The sequence below is a fragment of the Rhinoderma darwinii genome, chromosome 6 (assembly GCF_050947455.1).
Source record: "Rhinoderma darwinii isolate aRhiDar2 chromosome 6, aRhiDar2.hap1, whole genome shotgun sequence".
Lineage (NCBI taxonomy): Eukaryota > Metazoa > Chordata > Amphibia > Anura > Rhinodermatidae > Rhinoderma > Rhinoderma darwinii.
The window spans coordinates 27,092,742-27,113,081 of NC_134692.1; the positions used below are offsets into that span (position 1 = coordinate 27,092,742).

Sequence of the window (20,340 nt, forward strand, 5' to 3'; positions counted from 1 at the left end):
TTTTAATAAACTTGTCAAATACAATTCTGAGATAAAAACGCAAGATAAAATTATATGATGCAGATTTTAAAATCCGCACCGCAGGTTAATTTATGTGTGGAAAAATTCTACAACATGTAGACGACATTACGTGGGACCTCATTGACTCATTGCTGGTACGGTATTACGCTGGAGATTTTGCACAGGAAATCCGCACGTAATACATATTGTGTGCATGTGGCCTAAATGTAGAGAACATAAAAAAATAAAAATTCTTCCCGTTAATTCCATCCTGATATGAAAAAATGAACCCGTTCCCGACATAGCCAGGTAAGGGAAGTATGGAACGGGCTCACGGAGTGAACCCACTCCATACGATGCGGGAGTCGGCTGTATGTTACAGCCGACACGTCACAGTAACGAGCGGAATCGCGCTCGAGCGTGATCCCGCTCATTTAACCCGTTAAATGCTGTGGTCAATAACGACCGCGGCATTTAAGCAGCATTTAAGTCGTTAGAAAGTGGGGGGGTGACTCCCTCTAGCAGCTCATCGCGCCCCCCCCCGCAATGCAATCGCGGGGTGGCGATGGTTGCTATGGCAGCCTGGGTGCCTAAGGACGGCCCCCATGTCTCCGATCTTTGTGCTCGAACTAAGCCCTGCCTCTGACAGGGCTTAATAGAAGCCTGTCAGAAAGACGACATACTGCAATACATCGCTGGTTGAAGTTCCCTTGGGAGACTAATAAAAAAAGTAAAAATGTGTAAAATAAAGTTTTGTTTTTAGGTAAAAAAAATTTTTTTTTTTACCATTTTCCCCCAAGAGAATAGTAAAAATTAAATAAACATAATTGGTATTACCGCATCCGTAAAAGTTTGAACTATTACAAGATATTATTTAACCCCACGGTGAACGTCATAGAAAAAAATTGTAAACGCCAGAATCGCTATTTTTTTGGTCACCTCATCTCCCACAAAAAATGGAATAAAAAGTTATCAAAATGTCGCATGTACCCCATAATTGTATCATTAAAAACGACAGCTTATCCCGCAAAAAATAAGCCCTCATGCCACTTAATTGACGGAAAAATAAAAAAGTTATGGTTGTCAGAATTTGGCGATACAAAATAAATTACATTTTTTACACTTTGGTTTTTAATTGTAAAAGTAGTAAAATATAGAAAAAACTATATATTTGGTATCTCCGTAATCATATTGACCCGCAGAATAAAGTTAACATGTTGTTTTAATTGCAAAGTGAATTGCGTAAAAATGAAGCGCAAAAAACAATTGAGGAATCGCTGTCTTTTCCATTTTCTATCCCACAAATATTTTTTTCCCATTTCCTAGTACATTATATGGCACAATAAATGGCGCTCTGAAAAACTACAACTCGTCCCGCAAAAATCAAGCCCTCATAGGACTATATCGATGAAAAGTATTATGGCTTTTGGAAGGTGGGGAGGAAAAAATGAAAAATTAAAATCTGAAAGTTGTTTAAGATGGGAAGGGGTTAAAATAGGACCAGTCACGTTAAACTCCCCCTCCTTAATGAAGTCCCACTCCTCGAAGTGAGAGCTATATCCTTGAGTGTGCACATTTATTTCAATAGAGAAGCAAATTTCTGACAGAACAAAGAAATACTATTTGCCTGCTCCTCGTTCAACCTTGACATCTACCATCAGGGACAGTTGGATCTAATATGTATGAGCAGCTTTACACCATTTTAACACTGCCATTTGCAGTGTCCATCGGTGGTATATGTCAGAAGGATGCACAGATAGGACACATATGTCATCCATCATGATAGATGGTAAAGTAAAAAAAAAAAAAAGTATAACGAGTTATATACTTTTTTTTACTGGATGCCTTTGTATGGAATAGCTCAATCCGCTGCACTATTCCATACAGCAGAAAAAAGGTATACTGGCAAGTACTGGCTCGATGGAGGCTAAAAAGACAATTTAATTAGGACCTATGGATACCTTTAATAACGTATACACCGTGAGCTTTCCCAGCACATACAGTAAACATACACAGTGTGAAAAGGGCCATTCAGTGTATGAGAGGTCATAATATGGTCTAAGTTGAAGGCTGCATTGACAAGCAGCTGTTTTGCTGTATGCTAATCAGCTGCTGATTGGTGCTTCAGGTCTTGCTGGTGTTTCCTGCTCTGAGTGAGGGAGAAGCAGCTGCATCATTCAGTGTAAGGCTGGATTCACACGAGCACATTACGTCCGTAATGGACGGAAGTATTTCGGCCGCAAGTCCCGGACCGAACACACTGCAGGGAGCCGGGCTCCTAGCATCATAGTTATGTACGACGCTAGGAGTCCCTGCCTCCCCGTGGAACTACTGTCCCATACTGAAAACATGATTACAGTACGGGACAGTTGTCCTGCAGCGAGGCAGGGACTCCTAGCGTCGTACATAACTATGATGCTAGAAGCCCGGCTCCCTGCATTGTGTTCGGTCCGGGACTTCCGACCGAAATACGTCCGTCCATTACAAGGCCCCACATAGCGGAATTGCTCTGGAATTCCGCTGCGGACACTCCGCAGCGTTAATCCGCAGCGGACCCGTTTCTCCATTGCCTTCCACTGCTTTTTAGTAGTGTTCGTTTAGACGATGCAGAAAATTCCGCTGCGGAGCATAGGCTGCGGTGCGGAATTTGGTGTCCGCTGCATACAATGGTTGTTGCGGACGTGTGGCAGACTGGTTGCGGACTCATTGCGGAATTTCTCCATTGACTTCAATGGAGATTCTAAGTTCCGCAATGAAGTCCGCAGATGTAATGTAGATGTTATGTGTGCTGCGGAGCGTATTGGTTTTTTAACTTGACATTTCTTCATTCTGGCTGGACCTATGTGTATTTCTAGGTCTACAGCCAGACTGAGGAAGTCAATGGGGCTCCCATAATTCCGGGTGACTACGTGTGTGCACCCGTAATTACGGGTGACTACGTGTGTGCACCCATAATTACGGGTGACTATGTGTGTGCACCCGTAATTACGGGAGCGTTGCTAGGCGACGTCAGTAAATAGTCATTGTCCAGGGTGCTGAAAGAGTTAAGCGATCGGCAGTAACTGTTTCAGCACCCTGGACAGTGACTTCCGATCACAATATACAGCAACCTGTAAAAAAAATAGAAGTTCATACTTACCGAGAACTCCCTGCTTCTTCCTCCAGTCCGGTTTACCAGGATGACGTTTCAGTCTAAGTGACGGCTGCAGCGAATCACAGGCTGCAGCGGTCACATGGACTGCCGCGTCATCCAGGGAGGTCGGGCTGAATGCCGAAAGAGGGACGGGTCACCAAGACAACAGCCGGTAAGTATGAAATTCGTTTACTTTCACTAGGGAAAGTGCTGTCCCTTCTCTCTATCCTGCACTGATAGAGAGAAGGGAAGTACTTTCACCTCAATACGCAACGGCCAGTCCGCATCAATTTATTGCCCATTTTGGGCAGATCCGCAACAGCAACGCAGATTCTGTGCGGCATTGATGCGGACAGTTGCGGAAGAAATACGCTACGTGTGGCTATGCCCTTAGGGTACAGAGCTGTTCACATAGTTGCCGTACAAAATACAGTGAGTAAAATACTGGTAAAATAAAATGCAAAACATGACAATTTGATATGGGGTGGTAATGCCTATCTACATTACAAGCTGGAGGAATTTTATTGTTTTCTTGGGGACCGCTTTTTTTGTCTTTACAATCCCTTTTAACAATCTTTTATGTGCCTTTAAAGGCCATGTACACCTTCCAAAGTGTTTTTTTTTTAAATAATAAACAGGTCAGTCAGTGTGTTTGGTGCAACTTTCTAATAAGTTTTTATTAAAAAAAATATTTTTTACTTTGTGACATACAGCTGTTGTGTATTCTGTATAAAGAGCATCTGTATCGTTTGCTGAATACAGTACCGGTCAGCTCTGCGGGAATGACTGGTTCAGTGTCACCGGGTCCTGCTTGTCTCAGACACGCAGGATCCACCTGTAATCCATCACATCTAAGTTATGAACTGTCAGAGACATGCAGGACCCGCTGTCACTGTACCCGTCTGTCCTGCGGACCTACAGGATTTAGCGAATGATACAGATGCTCTGTATACAGAATACAGAACAGCTGAATCTCAAAAAGTAAAATTAGTTTTTAATAAAAACTAATTTGAAAGTTGCACCAAACACACTGACTGACAATTTTATTTTAAAAAAAACATCCCTGTAGAAGGCTTACATTGCCTTTAAAACATCCTCTAGAAAACTCAAGTTAAAAAATATCAGAGAATATCTGTAGTGACAATATGCTAATTAGAAGCTATATTTAATGAATTGACATGACAACTTTAATGAGAACTTTCTGCAATTCTTGAATTAATTGTCATGTTTAAAGAACTGTCACATTGAGAGCCTTGAAAAAATGAACCACCAAATGTGCACAAAAGTGTGAAATTCATTTGTGACGTGATGCGGGGATAAAACCCTTACTATTACATCAATCATATTTTCCTTGAATGAAGACGGAAGGTGTAGAACTCCTTCTGTTCTAGAACCGCAGTTAACATGAATGGTTGGACATAATCATTCATTATTAAATGACCTCATTCATCTTAGCCTTGGTTCACACTATGTTTTTAAATCCCAATTGAAAGGTACTTTTTTTTTTTTTTTTTTTTAATGCTCTGCTCACAAATTTGATCATTTTTGCAAAACAAAATAGCGCAGCATGCTGTGCTATTTTATTCGGCAAAATGACGAATGCCATGATGGAAACCCTACGGAAACCCATTTAAGTCAATGGATTCCGTCGGGCGGCATGGGTTTCCATCATTAGATGGATCTATTTTTTCATTTTTTCGCTCCTATGACAGAGCAGAACAACGGAAAACCTGAATGCAGATATGAACAAAGCTTTAGAAAAAGGGGACCTTTAAAACGGGATGCAACAGGATACCTTTTTTTGTTGACATATACTACCTTTGTACAAAAAACGTATTCATCTGTTTCCTGATCTTCAACAGGACAGTAAAAGCCTGCATCATGTTTGTGTCCTGTTGCCTTCTGTTTTAGTGGTAAAATTGCCACAAATAAGTATGCATAACATTATTTATAATGGTTAGTAACTGTACTATATTCAGAGGTAAAGAAAAAATAAATTGCCATGAAACTAAAAGGCCTCATGCACACGACCGTGTATTTGCTGTATACTATCCGTAGTTGCAGAGTAGCGAAGGCGGATAGTATAAAACACATGTTAACCTATGTACCATGCACACGACCGTTTGCGGACCAGGCTTCATTGAAATCAATGTGTGCACGGTCCGTGATTTGCGGCGGCCTGCGGGTGCCGTAATCGCAGACCGTGCACACAGCTACGGCCGTGTGCATGAGGACATACTGTGAGTGAAATATATACACAATACACATGCACGCTTGGTTTGGCAGAGTTCTCATTGGGGAGAGGGGAATAAGCTGCTGCCAGATACCTCTGGTGGCGGCTTATCTACCTTGAGAACAAAGGATCGGGTATTTTGAAATTCAATATGCCCAATCCTTTTTTTCCCAGACTTCTGCGAACAAACAGCAGAACATCTAATACACATTAGATCATTAGATAGTCTGCCAGTCCCGCGGACATCGTCGGGTTTGGCCAACAAAAATGTAATGAGTATAGCCACCTTAAGGAGACATGTCACCTCTCCTTTTATTAAATACATGTGATCTCTATAAAAAAAACAATTCTGCAGCATCTTTTCTTAGAACTTCTCATTGTCCCGTTCCTTTGTTATTCCTCCTTAAAATGTATGAAAATATTAACAACTGGGTGTTACCATTCCCCTTGTCAAATGGACGTGTCCCTACACGGTCTCACCCTGTCAGCACGGATTGGACCGTTTTAGTCTGTGTGGGGACACGCCCTCAACTGGTAACACCCAGTACTCAATTCATTCATAAATTTCTAGGAAAAATAACAGAACGCAGAGTTCTAAGAAAAGATGCTCCATTAGAATTATTTCATGGGGAATACAATTATTTACTAAAACAAACATGTCACTAGAAACATGTCACACAGACTCTCTTCAAGGAAACTGGCAACAGATGGAGTCCTCCCCCACTTTCTGCAAAATGAGACCATGAATGATAAGCCCCTCCCCTCAGTCAAGCCCCACCCCTTAGCCATCTGCGACCCGAAAATGGAAGAGATCAGCAAATTAAGGCAGACCATACAAATGCAATAGCTTTTGTGTCCGAGTGTGCGTGCTTTTTTTTTGAGGGAGAAAGTGTCAGCGGCTTATCTGCTACAGGTACAAAGAATCTAGTATGTTAATATGCCGGATCCCTCTTTTCCCTGATATTTGGCGTTGGAGGATGTTCAGCCAATCCCACCGAAATTGGTGGGTTTGGCTGACTTTTATCTAACGTGTATGGTCATCAATTCATCTGTGCTCTCTGTAAATATTATACAAGACTGTTAGTTTTTTTAATAATGCTGACAATCCTGCATTTGGAATAATGTTATGTATCTGCAAAGAGTATTTCTCCCTCTGGAAAACCCCGCTAATCCTTGCATTACAGGGGAAATGAGGACTCACAGACCACTTTATCCTGCAGTAACAGCTGATTGTTGGGGGTCCGAGCAGCGGAACACCCTGAGAGCAGCTCTGTGATGGTGGACTTTTATGTGGTTTGGGATTTAAATTGGACAACTCATAACTCTGATGGTCATTGGTCAACAAAGAGTTTGTAAAGCTGGACACAATGGCCCAAAGATTCTACCCGATGGAAAGAACAGTCTATATAGGGGAACATTAATGAATACTCGTGAACATCAATTTGTTGTAAATCTACCACAGACATAATGGATCTTAATTGAAAAATAAAGCAACAGAATCGAGTACGCTGCCAAGGCCATAGCAGGGGTTAAGGGAATGGGCCAATGTCTCCCTGTAACTGGTATTAACAAAGCATGTGCCCATTTGTGGCCATCTTTACGGTGTTAAATAATTCAGTATATAAATTAATATCATTCACTTATAATCAGCAGCTTTTCATAACCAAAACTGGAAGATATAAAGAACGTTGGATAAAACATGAACTATAAATACAATCAATTATGAAAGCGTTAATAATGAAGCTGTTCATTAGTGTGATGATAAATACAGGGATACGCTATTATTAGGAGAGCACATTAATAATTTATATCCTCGGGAGAAATGCTGAACGCTCTATGTGGACAAAGAATGACTTTTACATGCCGGCAATCACTGTGTCCATTTCTCTAGGTGATTATTCTGCCAGGGTGCCTGCTGTTGCTCGGGCGCAATCACTGTCTTACAGACAAGGAAAGTCTGTAGGTCTTGGCAGAATTACCTTGGTAAATTGTAGTCTTGGAGAAATGACTCTTTATACCCATTTCAGTTATTACTGCTTCTCAGTTATTTACAGGCTTGGACTTTGACGAAAGGCTATGGTGACATTCGCTGCGACAAACCTTTGATTTTCTCATTATTGTCTTTATGCAGTTTCTTTTATACTAATATTCAATTACTTATATATTATGAATATTTAAGCCTGTAGCCCAACTAGATCTATATCTTAAAGTGATTCTTATGAGATGAGCCCACACTTTAACCCCCAGACTCACCATACCATCTTCACTAGTGGTTTAATTTACCAGTGTCAACAATCATTACATGGTCAAAATCAATCCAATCAAATCTCTCCACAATTTTGGTGTATGATCTGAATAATTAAACTTCTCAACCACGTCTGTACAGGGCTGGATCAAAATGTCCCGTTTTATATAGGCAAAAGAGGCAACTGCCTCAGGGCCTCCCCCCTCTTAGGGGCCTCCACCACCTAGTCCTCACCATACATGCCCCACTCCTGCTTGGTTGGTCATCTTGAACTTTTATCACGGTCCAAGCTGTAGGATTATTTAGGTTATGGCAATGTTATGTGTTTGCAGTATAGCACTATTATGTAGGCACTGTATGGCAGTATCTGTAATGACGGGGGTAGGGAAACGGACAAGTGAGCCCTAATCTACCCGCCACTCTGTCCCTGCCTACTTGCAATGACCCGCCCTAGGCGACGGGGTACAACTGGGTGGCGGTCCCTACGCTCAGTAAGTGCACGAGACAAACAGACAAGGGAACACAAAGCAAAGGGAAAGGGGCAGTTGCCCACGGCAACACCGTGAGCAACAAGAGTGGTGAACGAGCCGAGTCAAACCAGGAGTGCACGAGGCACCAAACGCAGAGCAGGAGAGTAGTCAGAAAGCCAGGGTCAGTATGGAGCAGGATCAAATAGTTAGAAGCTGTAGCTGGGCCAGGAAACCACACGAGAAGAATCACAAGCAAAGGAGGAACAGGAAAGGCAGGTATAAATAGACAGAGGGCGGGAGCTAGCTCCATCTGGCCAGGCTGCGATAGGATCTCCCACTCCTAAGCCTGCCATCCTGAGTGGTGGAAGATGGAGTCAGTCTCAGAGACATAGACTCAGGTGCAGACTGATTACCTATGGGCGTATACACAGAAGTTGTGCCTGGCAGATCCTTTACAGTATCATTCGACACTCTATGGTGGTGTCTTTTAGGTACTATATGGCAATATTATTTGGGCACTCTTTGGTCGTATTATTTAGGCACCATATAGTATTATACATTGGGCAGTATGGGAGAGGAATAGAAGCAGCGTATGGGTCTCCACGGATTCTGACCTTGTGTCTGTATGCTTTTACACGTTGAGTTGCTGACACAAGATAGTCTGTTCCGAAATTGGCATAGTTGAGCAGGTTTACAGCTGTACCTAGTAATGTACCCAGAGTTTACATATAATTACATAAGTGCTATAGTAAAATAGTTTAGATTGCTACAGCTGTCAGTATAATGTTATACTGTACATTTTAACCCCTAATTTCATGTCATGAGAATGCATGTAACAGAAGTATAATCTTCTATGTTTTATTTACTACACTATAGTGAAGATGGTTTAAATACTTCTATATTCCCATTTGTTTAATATCTTTTAATCCACATTCAAATGCAAAGCCACAATATCTAAATGTTAGCATGCAAACCAATTATATTATGAATATATTAGCAATGTTTATTTTTTTACCAGCAAAGAAAAGCAGTGACTTAAATTGTATGAATATATGATAATTCTTCAATGAATATTTATTAGACTGGACACGGTTATTCAAGAAGAAGAACAATAATGAAAGCGCTAAATAAACTATTAAGTTAGGCAGTATTTTTTTTATCACATAGGTTTTATCTGGTCTTTCTGCAACAGTAAGTGAAATCTATTTCAGCTACGAGCTGAAGTAGATTTGTGCTATAATTTTCACAAGTTTCTGGCATAAATTATAGTAAATTTGTCCCTTCCGCAAAGCTCTGCCCACTTTTTTTAAAAAGTGGCATGAGTGGCGGAAACAGCACAAAAGTCACAATTTCTCCCACAAATTACAACTTCTTGTTGCAAGTTTCCTATCCTTCAAAACTGGTGAAGAAAAGTTAATAAATTCTCACCAGTATTTTCAGTTAAAAAGTGAGCATCATATTTTTTGCTCCCTGCATTAAGATGAATGAAAAATTAAAAGGAAGTTAGATTTGCTTGCTCCCAGGATTCACTTTTGGCTGTTATGTGGGGGTTTTTAACTTAAAGGTGTATTCCCATCCTACACATTCCTGTGGATATGCAAAAAAGTCTGATAGATGAGGGTTTCACCTCTGGGACCCACACCCTTTCCAGAGCACGGGTCCCTTGACCTCTGGCTTCCACATGCAGGTGGAGAATCATCACAGAGCTGCCTGGGATTTCCAGAAACAGCCAGGCTAGCTGAGTTACGATGTTTACTTAACTCCCTTAGAAGTGAATCGAAGTTCCAGAAACAGCAAAGCCCAGCTGTTTCCGGAAATTTCGGCCACCTCTTCACCAATCCTCTGCCTGGATGCCATGGCCAGCAGTCCTCTCACCAGGTGGGATAGGGTTGGGGAGCCTCGTTTGGGAGATAGGTGCACGTCCCAGAGGTCGGATCGATATCTATCAGACATTTATCCTATGGATAGGCCATAAATGTCTGAGATGGAAATATCCCTTCGATGTTAGAATGCTTTCTCTTCCTCTTTCAATACCAGATGGCGCAGAGGAGTTACTATGGAAGTAACATATACAAGATTGGCAGACATAATAAGAGGATAGGAGGAATGATATTGCGTATGCTTGCATGTACTATGTGTTACTAGATGGCTATGGGTGCAACTACCTGTCCCCAGTTACCAGGGTCATACTGACCCACCAAAGTACCAGAGGATTCTCTGGTGGGCACAGGATCTAACACAATAATTGACCCCAAGGTATTGATAGAAGACAACTCCATTTAGAACTGCCTTTGGAACCACAAGTATCTATTATTTATAGGTGATTGACAAATAACTTATTACACCTTATTGATAATATGTCCTGTGAGTGCAATTATAACAACATGATAAGAGTGTGATAGAATTAGGAGTGGACATGCAGATGTTCTGTATAGGTGGAGGGTGGGCCCTCACAATCATTTCCTTTGGCCGACTCAAGGAGACCCAGTTTAACACCGCACATTAAGGAAAGTAGAGCAACTCTGTAACGAAAGAAGAGTATGTCATTTTTTTTTAAATTTAGGTGGATATGCATTTAAATTAAATTACCGTATTTTCCGGACTATAAGGCGCACCGGATTATAAGGCGCACTTTCTATGAGCGCCTTATAAGCAATCATGTTTCATATATAAGGCGCACTGGATTATAAGGCGCAGCACATTACCGTTAAATAAACCATTGCTCAGACTGCAAGTCAAAATTTATTACACTTTTTAACAATAACTTGCAACTGGTTCAGCTGTAATTGCAAATCAAAACGTTTAGGGTATGTGCACACACACTAATTACGTCCGTAATTGACGGACGTATTTCGGCCGCAAGTCCCGGACCGAACACAGTGCAAGGAGCCGGGCTCCTAGCATCATACTTATGTACGACGCTAGGAGTCCCTGCCTTGCTGCAGGACAACTGTCCCGTAGTATAATCATGTTTACAGTACGGGACAGTTGTCCTGCAGCGAGGCAGGGACTTCTAGCATCGTACATAAGTATGATGCTAGGAGCCCGGCTCCTTGCACTGTTCGGTCCGGGACTTGCGGCCGAAATACGTCCGTCAATTACGGACGTAATTAGTGTGTGTGCACATACCCTTACTGTACTTTTTCAGTTCATTCCTAGGCGCACGGGGGGGAGGAGCATGGTGTGTGCTGTGGTATGCCGCCGCCGACCCCTGCCGCCCACGATAGAGGTAAAGGATCCTGTATGAACCCCTCTCTTTACTGTCGGGTTCATATATAAGGCGCACCGGATTATAAGGCGCACTTTCTATTTCTGAGAAATTCTCAGCATTTTATGTGCGCCTTATAGTCCGGAAAATACGGTATTTTTATAAATGATGTGAGATGTTGGTGTGATGGGGTGGCATCATCTATAGGTGGGTGGTGTGGCTCTATCTACAGGTGGGTGGTATGGCTCTATGTACAGGGGGCTGTGTGGCTCTATCTACAGGGGGCTGTGTGGCTCTCTCTACAGAGGACACTGTGGCATTATCCAAAAAGGGAATGTGTGGCACTCTCTGCAGAGGGCACTGCGGCATTATCTACCGGAAGCTGTGCATCGCAATATCTACAGGGAGCAGTGTTTGGCACTATCTACTGGGGGCAGTGTGGCACTATCTACTGGGCGCAGTGTGGCACTATCTACGCTGGGTTTTACGTTGTCAGTAGTGGTCAGCACATATTGTCTAGCCCTAGTGATAAAGTGAGACATCACCTGCTTGTAAACAACCGGCTAACCAAAGAGGTACTGGCCACCATAGCAGCTGTCAGACAAACTAGTGCAGAAATTTTTGTTTGTTTATTTGTATGCAGAAATTCTAGAAAGAAAACCACGCCCACTGGACACACCCACCAGATAGGCCACACATAATAAGACATACCTTACCCTAAGTGTTCCTGGAAAAAAATTCTAATATTGGCAACTATGTTCTCAGCTATACAACTTGGAGAAAAGGTGACTGCTACAGTAGGAAATCCCCCCCCCCCCAAAAAAAAGGAGAAAACACACAATTCCAAATATACCAATCACATTAATGGGATTTTGAAGATTTATACTAAAAAAATAGTACAAACATTATAACTTATAACTAAACTTTATATTTGGCCTTACAAAATTTATATGAGTAAAACGAAGCAAGGAACATGGGGAAATGTCAAGTTCTTTGCTATAAGGCTTCTATAAGTTATGTTACATACAGACGCAGCACAGGCATAGATAAAGTTAGTTTGCTGCTCATTTCTGTAACTTCTCAAAACAATGGACATGGGCTCTGTAAATATTAAAGGAGTTCTGTAGTTTTATCAATTAGGTCTTGTAAATATGAGCAATAAATGTGTAAATGAGTCTTATAGTACCCCCTTCTCCGATCTGCCATATATAACCCCCTCCTTGCTGTTATCTCTAACACTGAGAGGACATATGGTCTATACTTTGGGCACATATCTTACCTGTGTGACCTTTTCTGTAACATTGTGAGTTCGCTCCTTAACCTTGGGTGCTATGATAGCCTTTTCCGAAGAAGGAGGTGATGAAGCCTTTTTTTCATTTTTTATGTCTGAAAAGTTCAAAGTGAGCTGTGGGATTTTGTTGATGGTGCTGTATTTATTCAGGTTTGAATCAGATGTAGAACCCAAAAGACTGGATTTGATATGATTAAAAGGGCCTGGAAGTAGTTAAAAACACAAGTTATCAATGTATAAATAAAATAACACTTTGATGAAAACACCAAACGATCATGATCTCCTAAAAATCCATTCTTCCGTGGGTTAAATGGGAAGTAGAAATGAAGAACATTTAGAATAATTGTAGTTTATTAGTAATATAAGTAAGTTCACGGCTGGTAGATGTCAGTTTTGTGCTTAAAAAAAGAAATAAAGTGTGATACCTGATCATTGTCAAGCACAAAAATTTAAAACAAAAAAAGTCCAACCCCTGAGGTTGTATTACTCCACCCCAGATCATCTTCCTGAAATTTAACATACAGTTATTACAGAGCCAGGAAGGGGGAGTATGGAGTGGTCTCAATAATTTGTCAGTCCTCCTCATGGAGACTCTGTGACCATGACTTTCTTTAAGATATCAACACACAATTATTTTTATTTCTTTTTGACTTTTAGAAGTCTTCAGATAAATTGTTTTATATATATATATATATATATATATATATAATCCTTTATTTTTACTTGGGCTACGACTACTTTACGGCTGCTAAAACTGGCTTGTCATTGACATGTGATGCGGTGTGCTCCATTTAATCTAATACATGTGTATAAAATAGAAAGTTCCTGAAGTGTAAAAGATCATTTGGTTTATTCCACTCGAATAGTGTAGACCCTGCAATTATCCAGCATTACTTTCCCTCTGAGTAATTCTATGACTCACTAAAATCCCCAATTTGATCAGTCTTGAAGCTGGATGAAAACATTGAATTGAAGGATACATTTCATTAGCCGTGAAACTAAAAACTTTGCGTAACAAAATATCGGCGACACTGAAGCTTACAATGAAAGACGTATTTGAGCACTGCAGTTGTATCGATCCTGGAGAAATGTAGATTCATAGAATTGATTGGTGCAGTTTATTCTCACTGTGTAAATGATGTTGCTACCAATAATCTGACTTAATAATACAATTACAGGTTTATTGCGTTTCATAATTCTACTTTGCTAGAAAAATAGCTGGCAAGGGTCATGAGCTCCTGAAGGTTTCATTGGTTTTCTAAATAAAGATTGTGACAATAGGGCCGTTTTCATAATGGTGTAAACTGGTGTCTTAGAGGGAATTTCCAATCAAAACTAAAATTGGTTATAGATAAGTAAATCAGAAGTTGGACCAGTAGCCAAAGTTTGGTAATTATATCTAAAGTACTTACAGAGATATTGGCATTTTTCTGTTGAACTTACTGAATATAATGACAGGTTTACCGTCAGTTTCTCTGAAGATAATTTAAAGATGATGACCAATATGGCTGCACTTCCTTGTACTTGTCACCACACCAAATCAGAAAAATGGCAGTATGTCTGTAAGTAAATCAAACAATTATCAAACTTTGGCTATCATAACTTATAATTTGTATGGCCAGCCTTGTGTTTTGGGTGGAAATTTTCTTTAACAAACGGGATTATCACGATAGTCCGCTATTTGTGATTAATAAGGGTTATTAAACCTTTTTTGCATTTTGTGTCTCCCTTATCTCCTCATAGATTGTAAGCTCTTGCGAGCAGGGTCCTCACTCCTCTTGTTTGAATTGTGAATTAGTTGTCATTTTGTAATGTCTGATATTGTCTGGACATGTTCCCTCTGAATTGTAAAGTGCTGCAGTACATGTTGGCGCTTTATAGATAAAGATTATTATTTATGAGCTAGACTCAGTTCCGACTCCAGGGACCCCCCCCCCATGCCCCACGGCAATGGGCTGATATTGCCAAGGGAAGTATCATTAGGGCACACATTTGCCTTGAAGGGGGAAAGGTAGTATTACATGGCGCCCAATTAAGTGAACTGGCGAACCTGTAACACATGGCCAGGCCAAGTCTGCCAGAGCAGTAGGGTCCTGAATAGGGGTTCCCCACTATGATGTATTATAGGGCATATGGACGGGGATGATTAGATGTAACAACCTCATTGAGACTAAATTTTTGGTGCAAATATCGATATGTGAACATTTAGTATTAAAAAAAATATAACAATGTTAATATAATAATTATAATAATAATAATAATAATAATAATAATAATAATAATAATAACATTGAAGAAAATACAATACAAAACAAAATATTCAAAGAATCTAAGTGATAAGTTCTCCAGGGTGAACACATAAGTCATAGTAAAATGTAACACTGAATAGAGCCCATGTACTACAGGGGATTCTGCATAATATGTGGATATGACCTCTCATCATCAAACATTCATGTAAAAGATTAGTAACTCTATGAGAGCAATAAACAAATACTCACAATGGTTAGTAAGCATACTATGTGTTACAGCATAATAATCATACACAGCATGCAAGCGAGCAATTTCACACTCAAATACCATACTGAATCGTTTGCCGCAGGCATTAATTGACAAGAATGCCGAAAAAAAGACCCAATGCTGCATTAACTTATACTGTATGTATATTTACCAGCAGTTTTATTAATAAGATGCTTTTTATATAACTGGTTTATGAAAACAGATTCTATAGATTTAGATTTGGCCATTCTGGTATCTATAACTCCCAGAATGCAGAAAATGGTCAAGTAGAAATAAAAGTTGTGTGGTTGAGGCTCCTGGAATAACTATTAGCACATTATAACTCTCTACTCACAAAATACGTGTAAAGAGCCTATATTCTAGCAATAGTACCAGGACAGCAGGTGCGGGGAATACTAAATCTTCACTGCTGCTCTCATTCAGGTAATAGATCTATATTAGGGAATTAATCATAATGGAATCTCCAATACTTATCAAACACTGATTGGCGATGGCCCGCCACTGCGATGCCCATTGATTTAAAAATCTGTTTTGGTGCCAGCCATCCATGGAGACGATGCTGAATATTTGCAGTAACACTCCACTTAAAAGAAGGGGAGTCAGGGAAACCAGCAAGAGCTAAACCATCCTGCTTTTGGAATTTACGGGTTCCCCCACCGTTCAGTATTTATCAGATATCCTCACGACAGGGCACAAGTATCTAATATACGTAGGAAAAGCCCATTTATAGTGTCTGTTGGAACCATTAAAGTGGCTCCAACTGTAAAGCTCCAGGTTCCCAAAGGGCATAAGTATAACTTGAAGGTCCTGGACCCCAAGGCAAAATTTGTAACGGAAGCCCCCACCTACCATGCTCAATTTTTTTTAATACTAGTGACTTTTTATGAGGTAGAGGGGACTTTGGGCCTATCAGGCACCAGATCTCGGGTGCAACTGCTACCCTTGCCCATCATGACTACTCTTGGAACTGCTTAGGCGGATATTAAAGGGGGGCTGGGTGTAGTTCAGGTTGTCCCGATAACTGTTCTCCATAGGCTCTACAGACCTGCACAACGTTACTTCTGTCCATAGGCATTATAATCTAAGCAAACAAGGAAAGCGAATCTGACCTCTAGGTTAAGCCACCGATTAGTTCTAGAAATGATAAGATAGGGTGGGTATAAGTCTCATTTATTAACATTTTCTTATTGTGGCGGAATAAACTCCAGATCAGACATGTTGATGAATCGGGCACACACTGCATGGGCATGGGCGCCAGTATTAATAAATCTCGCGCATTGTGTTGCTAACGTTACTTCTTCTTTGCAACGATTGGTTCTCTCACTCTTTGACGGTTCAAACTTGATTCAGATATTTTCTGTCCTGTCTATAACCTTGAGGTTTGGAAATACCTGCTTAGAAGCACTACAATACAATGCAATACAACAATGCACAGGGCAAACCATTTCAGTGGGCATAGCAATTGATAAAGCATGCATGAATATCTAAACTAAAAAAAAAGTAAACCATACCCCCTGCCATCCAGGAATGTGAAACTAGTTTTAAGGAGACAAAAGAGGAGTAAATGAAGAACATATGCAATTTTTGCTTCTTTCAAATTTACCTCTTTGCTACCAGAGGATGAATATTGCAATAAATAGCGGTGTCTGGCAGCAAAGGAGTTAACTACATCTCATTACTGTAGCTCCAACCCTGTAAAATTAAACAAATAAATACATCAGCGGAATTTAGTTACTTTTATGTTAGATGCATGAGTTTGGATTCATAGTGAAATGTATTATTCTCTATCTGTGTATCCATATTGTGTGGGAAAGCTGGCTAGCCATTGAAAGACAAATACAGATTCAATAATTCACCTAGACATTATCAGTCCAGCAGAGGGCGCCATATCTCAGATCATGCAACAGGCAAATTAACATGCCGGGCAAAGTGGCACTCTTAAGCGTCAAAGAAAACATTTGTTAATCACACATTACCTTTGATATCGCGACCATTGTCTGATATTCAGCAGAACAAAAGGAAATACAAAAGAGAATATTCTAAATGGTTTGGACTAAAAAAAAAAGACAACATAAAAAAAACAACAATATTTTTCTACATTTACAACATAAATAATTCTATGCTCATTTTATATATTCGATCAATCGTGAAAATCAAACTCTGTTGACCTAATCTCCTCTCTGACTTCCCCATTGTTGTGCCAAAAATTACCTTTCTGACATCTGAATCAGACATATTGAAACGCTTGTAAGCAGAATTCCACAGTCTGTCAATGTGGATGACAAATTGTCAAATCAAGTAATCCCACGCTGATTAATACGATCAATAAGGATCGTTGCGACAACAACCTTCAGGGTAACATGTTCCACCACATTACACCAGTGACATTTTGACCTCATAATTTAAGCTTGAAAAAGAGCCAATAATGGCGTATAACATGATGGCACAAGAAACAAATCCTCCCTGAAGGAAGAGTGCATAGAGTATGCATGTCATTTATACCCTTAATGGATCACCACTAAATGAGCTAATGAAAATAGTTTTGTTGTAATTATTGATGGATTCATACAATGCCAATCAGCTGCTCTAAAGCTAGCAAGACATTGTCTTACATTACAACAGATATGGCTTCTAGAAAAGAACGTATTGGGTTGGTTTAAAGGCAATTTAAAGGGGACTTGTTACCTCTTCAGAAATGTCTTTTTTTAGTAAATAATTATTTTCCCTATAAATAACAATTCCAGAGTAACTTTTCTTAGAACTCTATTTTGTGCCATTCCTTTGTTATTACTCCTAGAAGTTTATAAATAAATTAACAAATGGGTGTTACCAGTTGAGTCTGTCCCTACACGGACTGACAATGTCCAATCAGTGCTGACAGAGTGAGACTGTGTAGGGACACGCCCCTCTGACAAGTCGAATGGTAACACACAGTTGTCAATTTATTCATAAATTTCTCGGAGGAATAACAGACGAGCGGCAAAATGCAGCGTTATAAGAAAAGATGTTTACTAAAGCAGAACTTTTGTGATAAATTATTCTATTTTCAGACCCCCACAAACAACACAAGTTCACTCCTTGTGGTTAAAGAAAGTGACAAAAGCAATTAAAGGTTTCTAATCTAATTGTTTAAGGCTACTTTTGGAGATAAATCACAGATTTCTCACTTGATATTAGACTGCAATACTAGCCACAGCCACAATATATGTATGGCGCTGTACCTACTTAAACAATAGAGGATATGCAACGCTCGCAGGAGCATTACTGCCTTTTCATTCTGCTGATGGGCCGGGGACCTGGAGGGGAAGATTTCCATGAGTGAAATATTGATGGGCTATTTATTTCCCCTTTCAAATGTAGTAAAGCAGCTTTTCTACAATGAATAGAGACTCGACACTGCTGCATGACTAACATATGCAACTATATAAGGCATGTGTGTGTATTCATCAGCGTGAACCATTCTAGGCCTCTTTGCTGCAGTATTAATTTTCATTTGCAAAAGTGACAACAGGAAGGGCAGCCTTACCGGTTTTGAATTAGTTTCTCATAAAATAATGATAAAACGTTCACTCTGTTATTAATAAAACATGCTGATAAAATCAAAGTCTTCATTACTGTCTAAGAAGATTATTCAAAAGTAATAACCAATATGGCTAAACTTCCTGTTGTCACTTTTGAAAAAATGGCCGCTGCCACAAAACCCCAAAAATGCCAATATCTCATAGTAAAAGAAACCGAATGACCAAACTTTGGGTAAAACTTTAACTTCTGATTTGCTAATATGTGGTCATTTTTTTAGATTTTGGGTAATTCTGAAAATCTTATACTAGTCTATGTCCCTCAAAACCTGAGCTACACTTAATGAGGTTTTCCCATCTTGCACATTTATGGAATAAACACATGCACCTATCTCTAGAACGGGGCCCCCTGACCACTGTTCTACCTTCTCTTGCTTTCCAGGGTGGTCTATTTAGACATCTATGGCATATCCTTAAATTCTAAAAATTCTGGCTGCCCTCAACCACCACTAGCGGGAACTTTAAATCATACCGTTTTATTATTGACTTAAATGTACAAACAGTATGCACTAAGCTCCCTCTAGTGGTGGCAGCCAAAATTGAATTAATTAACTATTTGTCTTTAGAGGGGATTTGGAGATCTGTATCTGTAGAATTAAACTCCAAACACTATATAGATATATTAGGAAATTAATCAGCACAGAATTTTAGACCTAAAAATAATATAGAGTTAAAAGGTTAACTTTTACTTTAAGCGATTATAAAATGTCACTGTTATCCATGTTATTGACCCTTTAACACTTCCTCACTATTAGAACGCTAGTAGGAAGCAATGAAAGGTGTAAAGACATACAAAAGTTTCATTTTTTTTTTATGTTAAGGTCACTATCTATTATTACAACAACTACTCACTTCTACTCTAAGGGAATACAATGTAGAACTCTGCAAGACACTTGGGAGAGAAATCTTTTGGAAAGAAGCCCTGAGTAGCTAAGATGCGATCAATAAAAATATCTGTTCCAAATAGCAATGTCTCCAGCTCCAGCTATTTCAATAATGGTTTCTTGCAATAGTGGTTCTAATTTAATATTAACCATTTACATCTCATTCAATAAATCTTACAGATACCTCTGATGTTGCCTTTTTTTGGACAATTATGATATCTAAATTCTTTTACTTTCCTTATCTGATGCTAATTGGATACATGCAAGCTTTTCATAGAGAAACAAATCAATGAAAGCAACATCGGCCCATAATTACATCAAATAAGCCAATGCTTTAAAAAGCATCGACCAGTAGCATAAATTAATTTGGAGTGTTTTCCTAATATACTTCGTAAGGCTGCAAGCTTAATTTCTTTATTACTTTCTAATATAGTTGTACCCCCCCCACACACCTCTGTAAATGGGGTGTGTAGCTAGAGATAGAATTTGCACCCAAGGCCCGGTGCCTAATGGTCTCCAGGGGCCCCTCTACCGGATAAGAAGACTGTATTATAGATTTTGCATCAGGGTCCATGAGATTCAAGTTATGTATCGGACTGTAAAAGTAGTTGTTGCCTTTCACTACCACTAGGGGGAGGCAATCTGTATACACCCTCTGTCTATGTAAAAAGGATCTGTACACAACTTTACACACAGATTATTTCCCTAGTGGTGGCAACAGGCAGCCGAGATTACAATAAGTATATTTAAAAAAAGTTGTATGAGAGTAGAAATAAGGATG

At 39.8% G+C, this 20,340-nt stretch overlaps 1 protein-coding gene across 4 annotated transcripts in view; it reads right to left on the reverse strand.

Annotated features, from left to right (window-relative positions):
* The window catches only part of KCNH7 (potassium voltage-gated channel subfamily H member 7), a 260,266-nt gene that overhangs the window by 77,179 nt on the left and 162,747 nt on the right, over positions 1–20,340 (reverse strand). For 2 of the 4 annotated variants that reach the window (XM_075829369.1, XM_075829368.1), the window contains exons 5-7: positions 17,074–17,094; positions 16,609–16,632; positions 12,569–12,783 (exon numbers count right to left, since the gene is read on the reverse strand). In XM_075829369.1, coding sequence (XP_075685484.1) covers positions 12,569–12,783; positions 16,609–16,632; positions 17,074–17,094 — 260 coding nt within the window. The remainder of the gene's footprint in view (positions 1–12,568; positions 12,784–16,608; positions 16,633–17,073; positions 17,095–20,340) is intronic. The other 2 variants (XM_075829370.1, XM_075829371.1) reach the window with 2 other exon arrangements.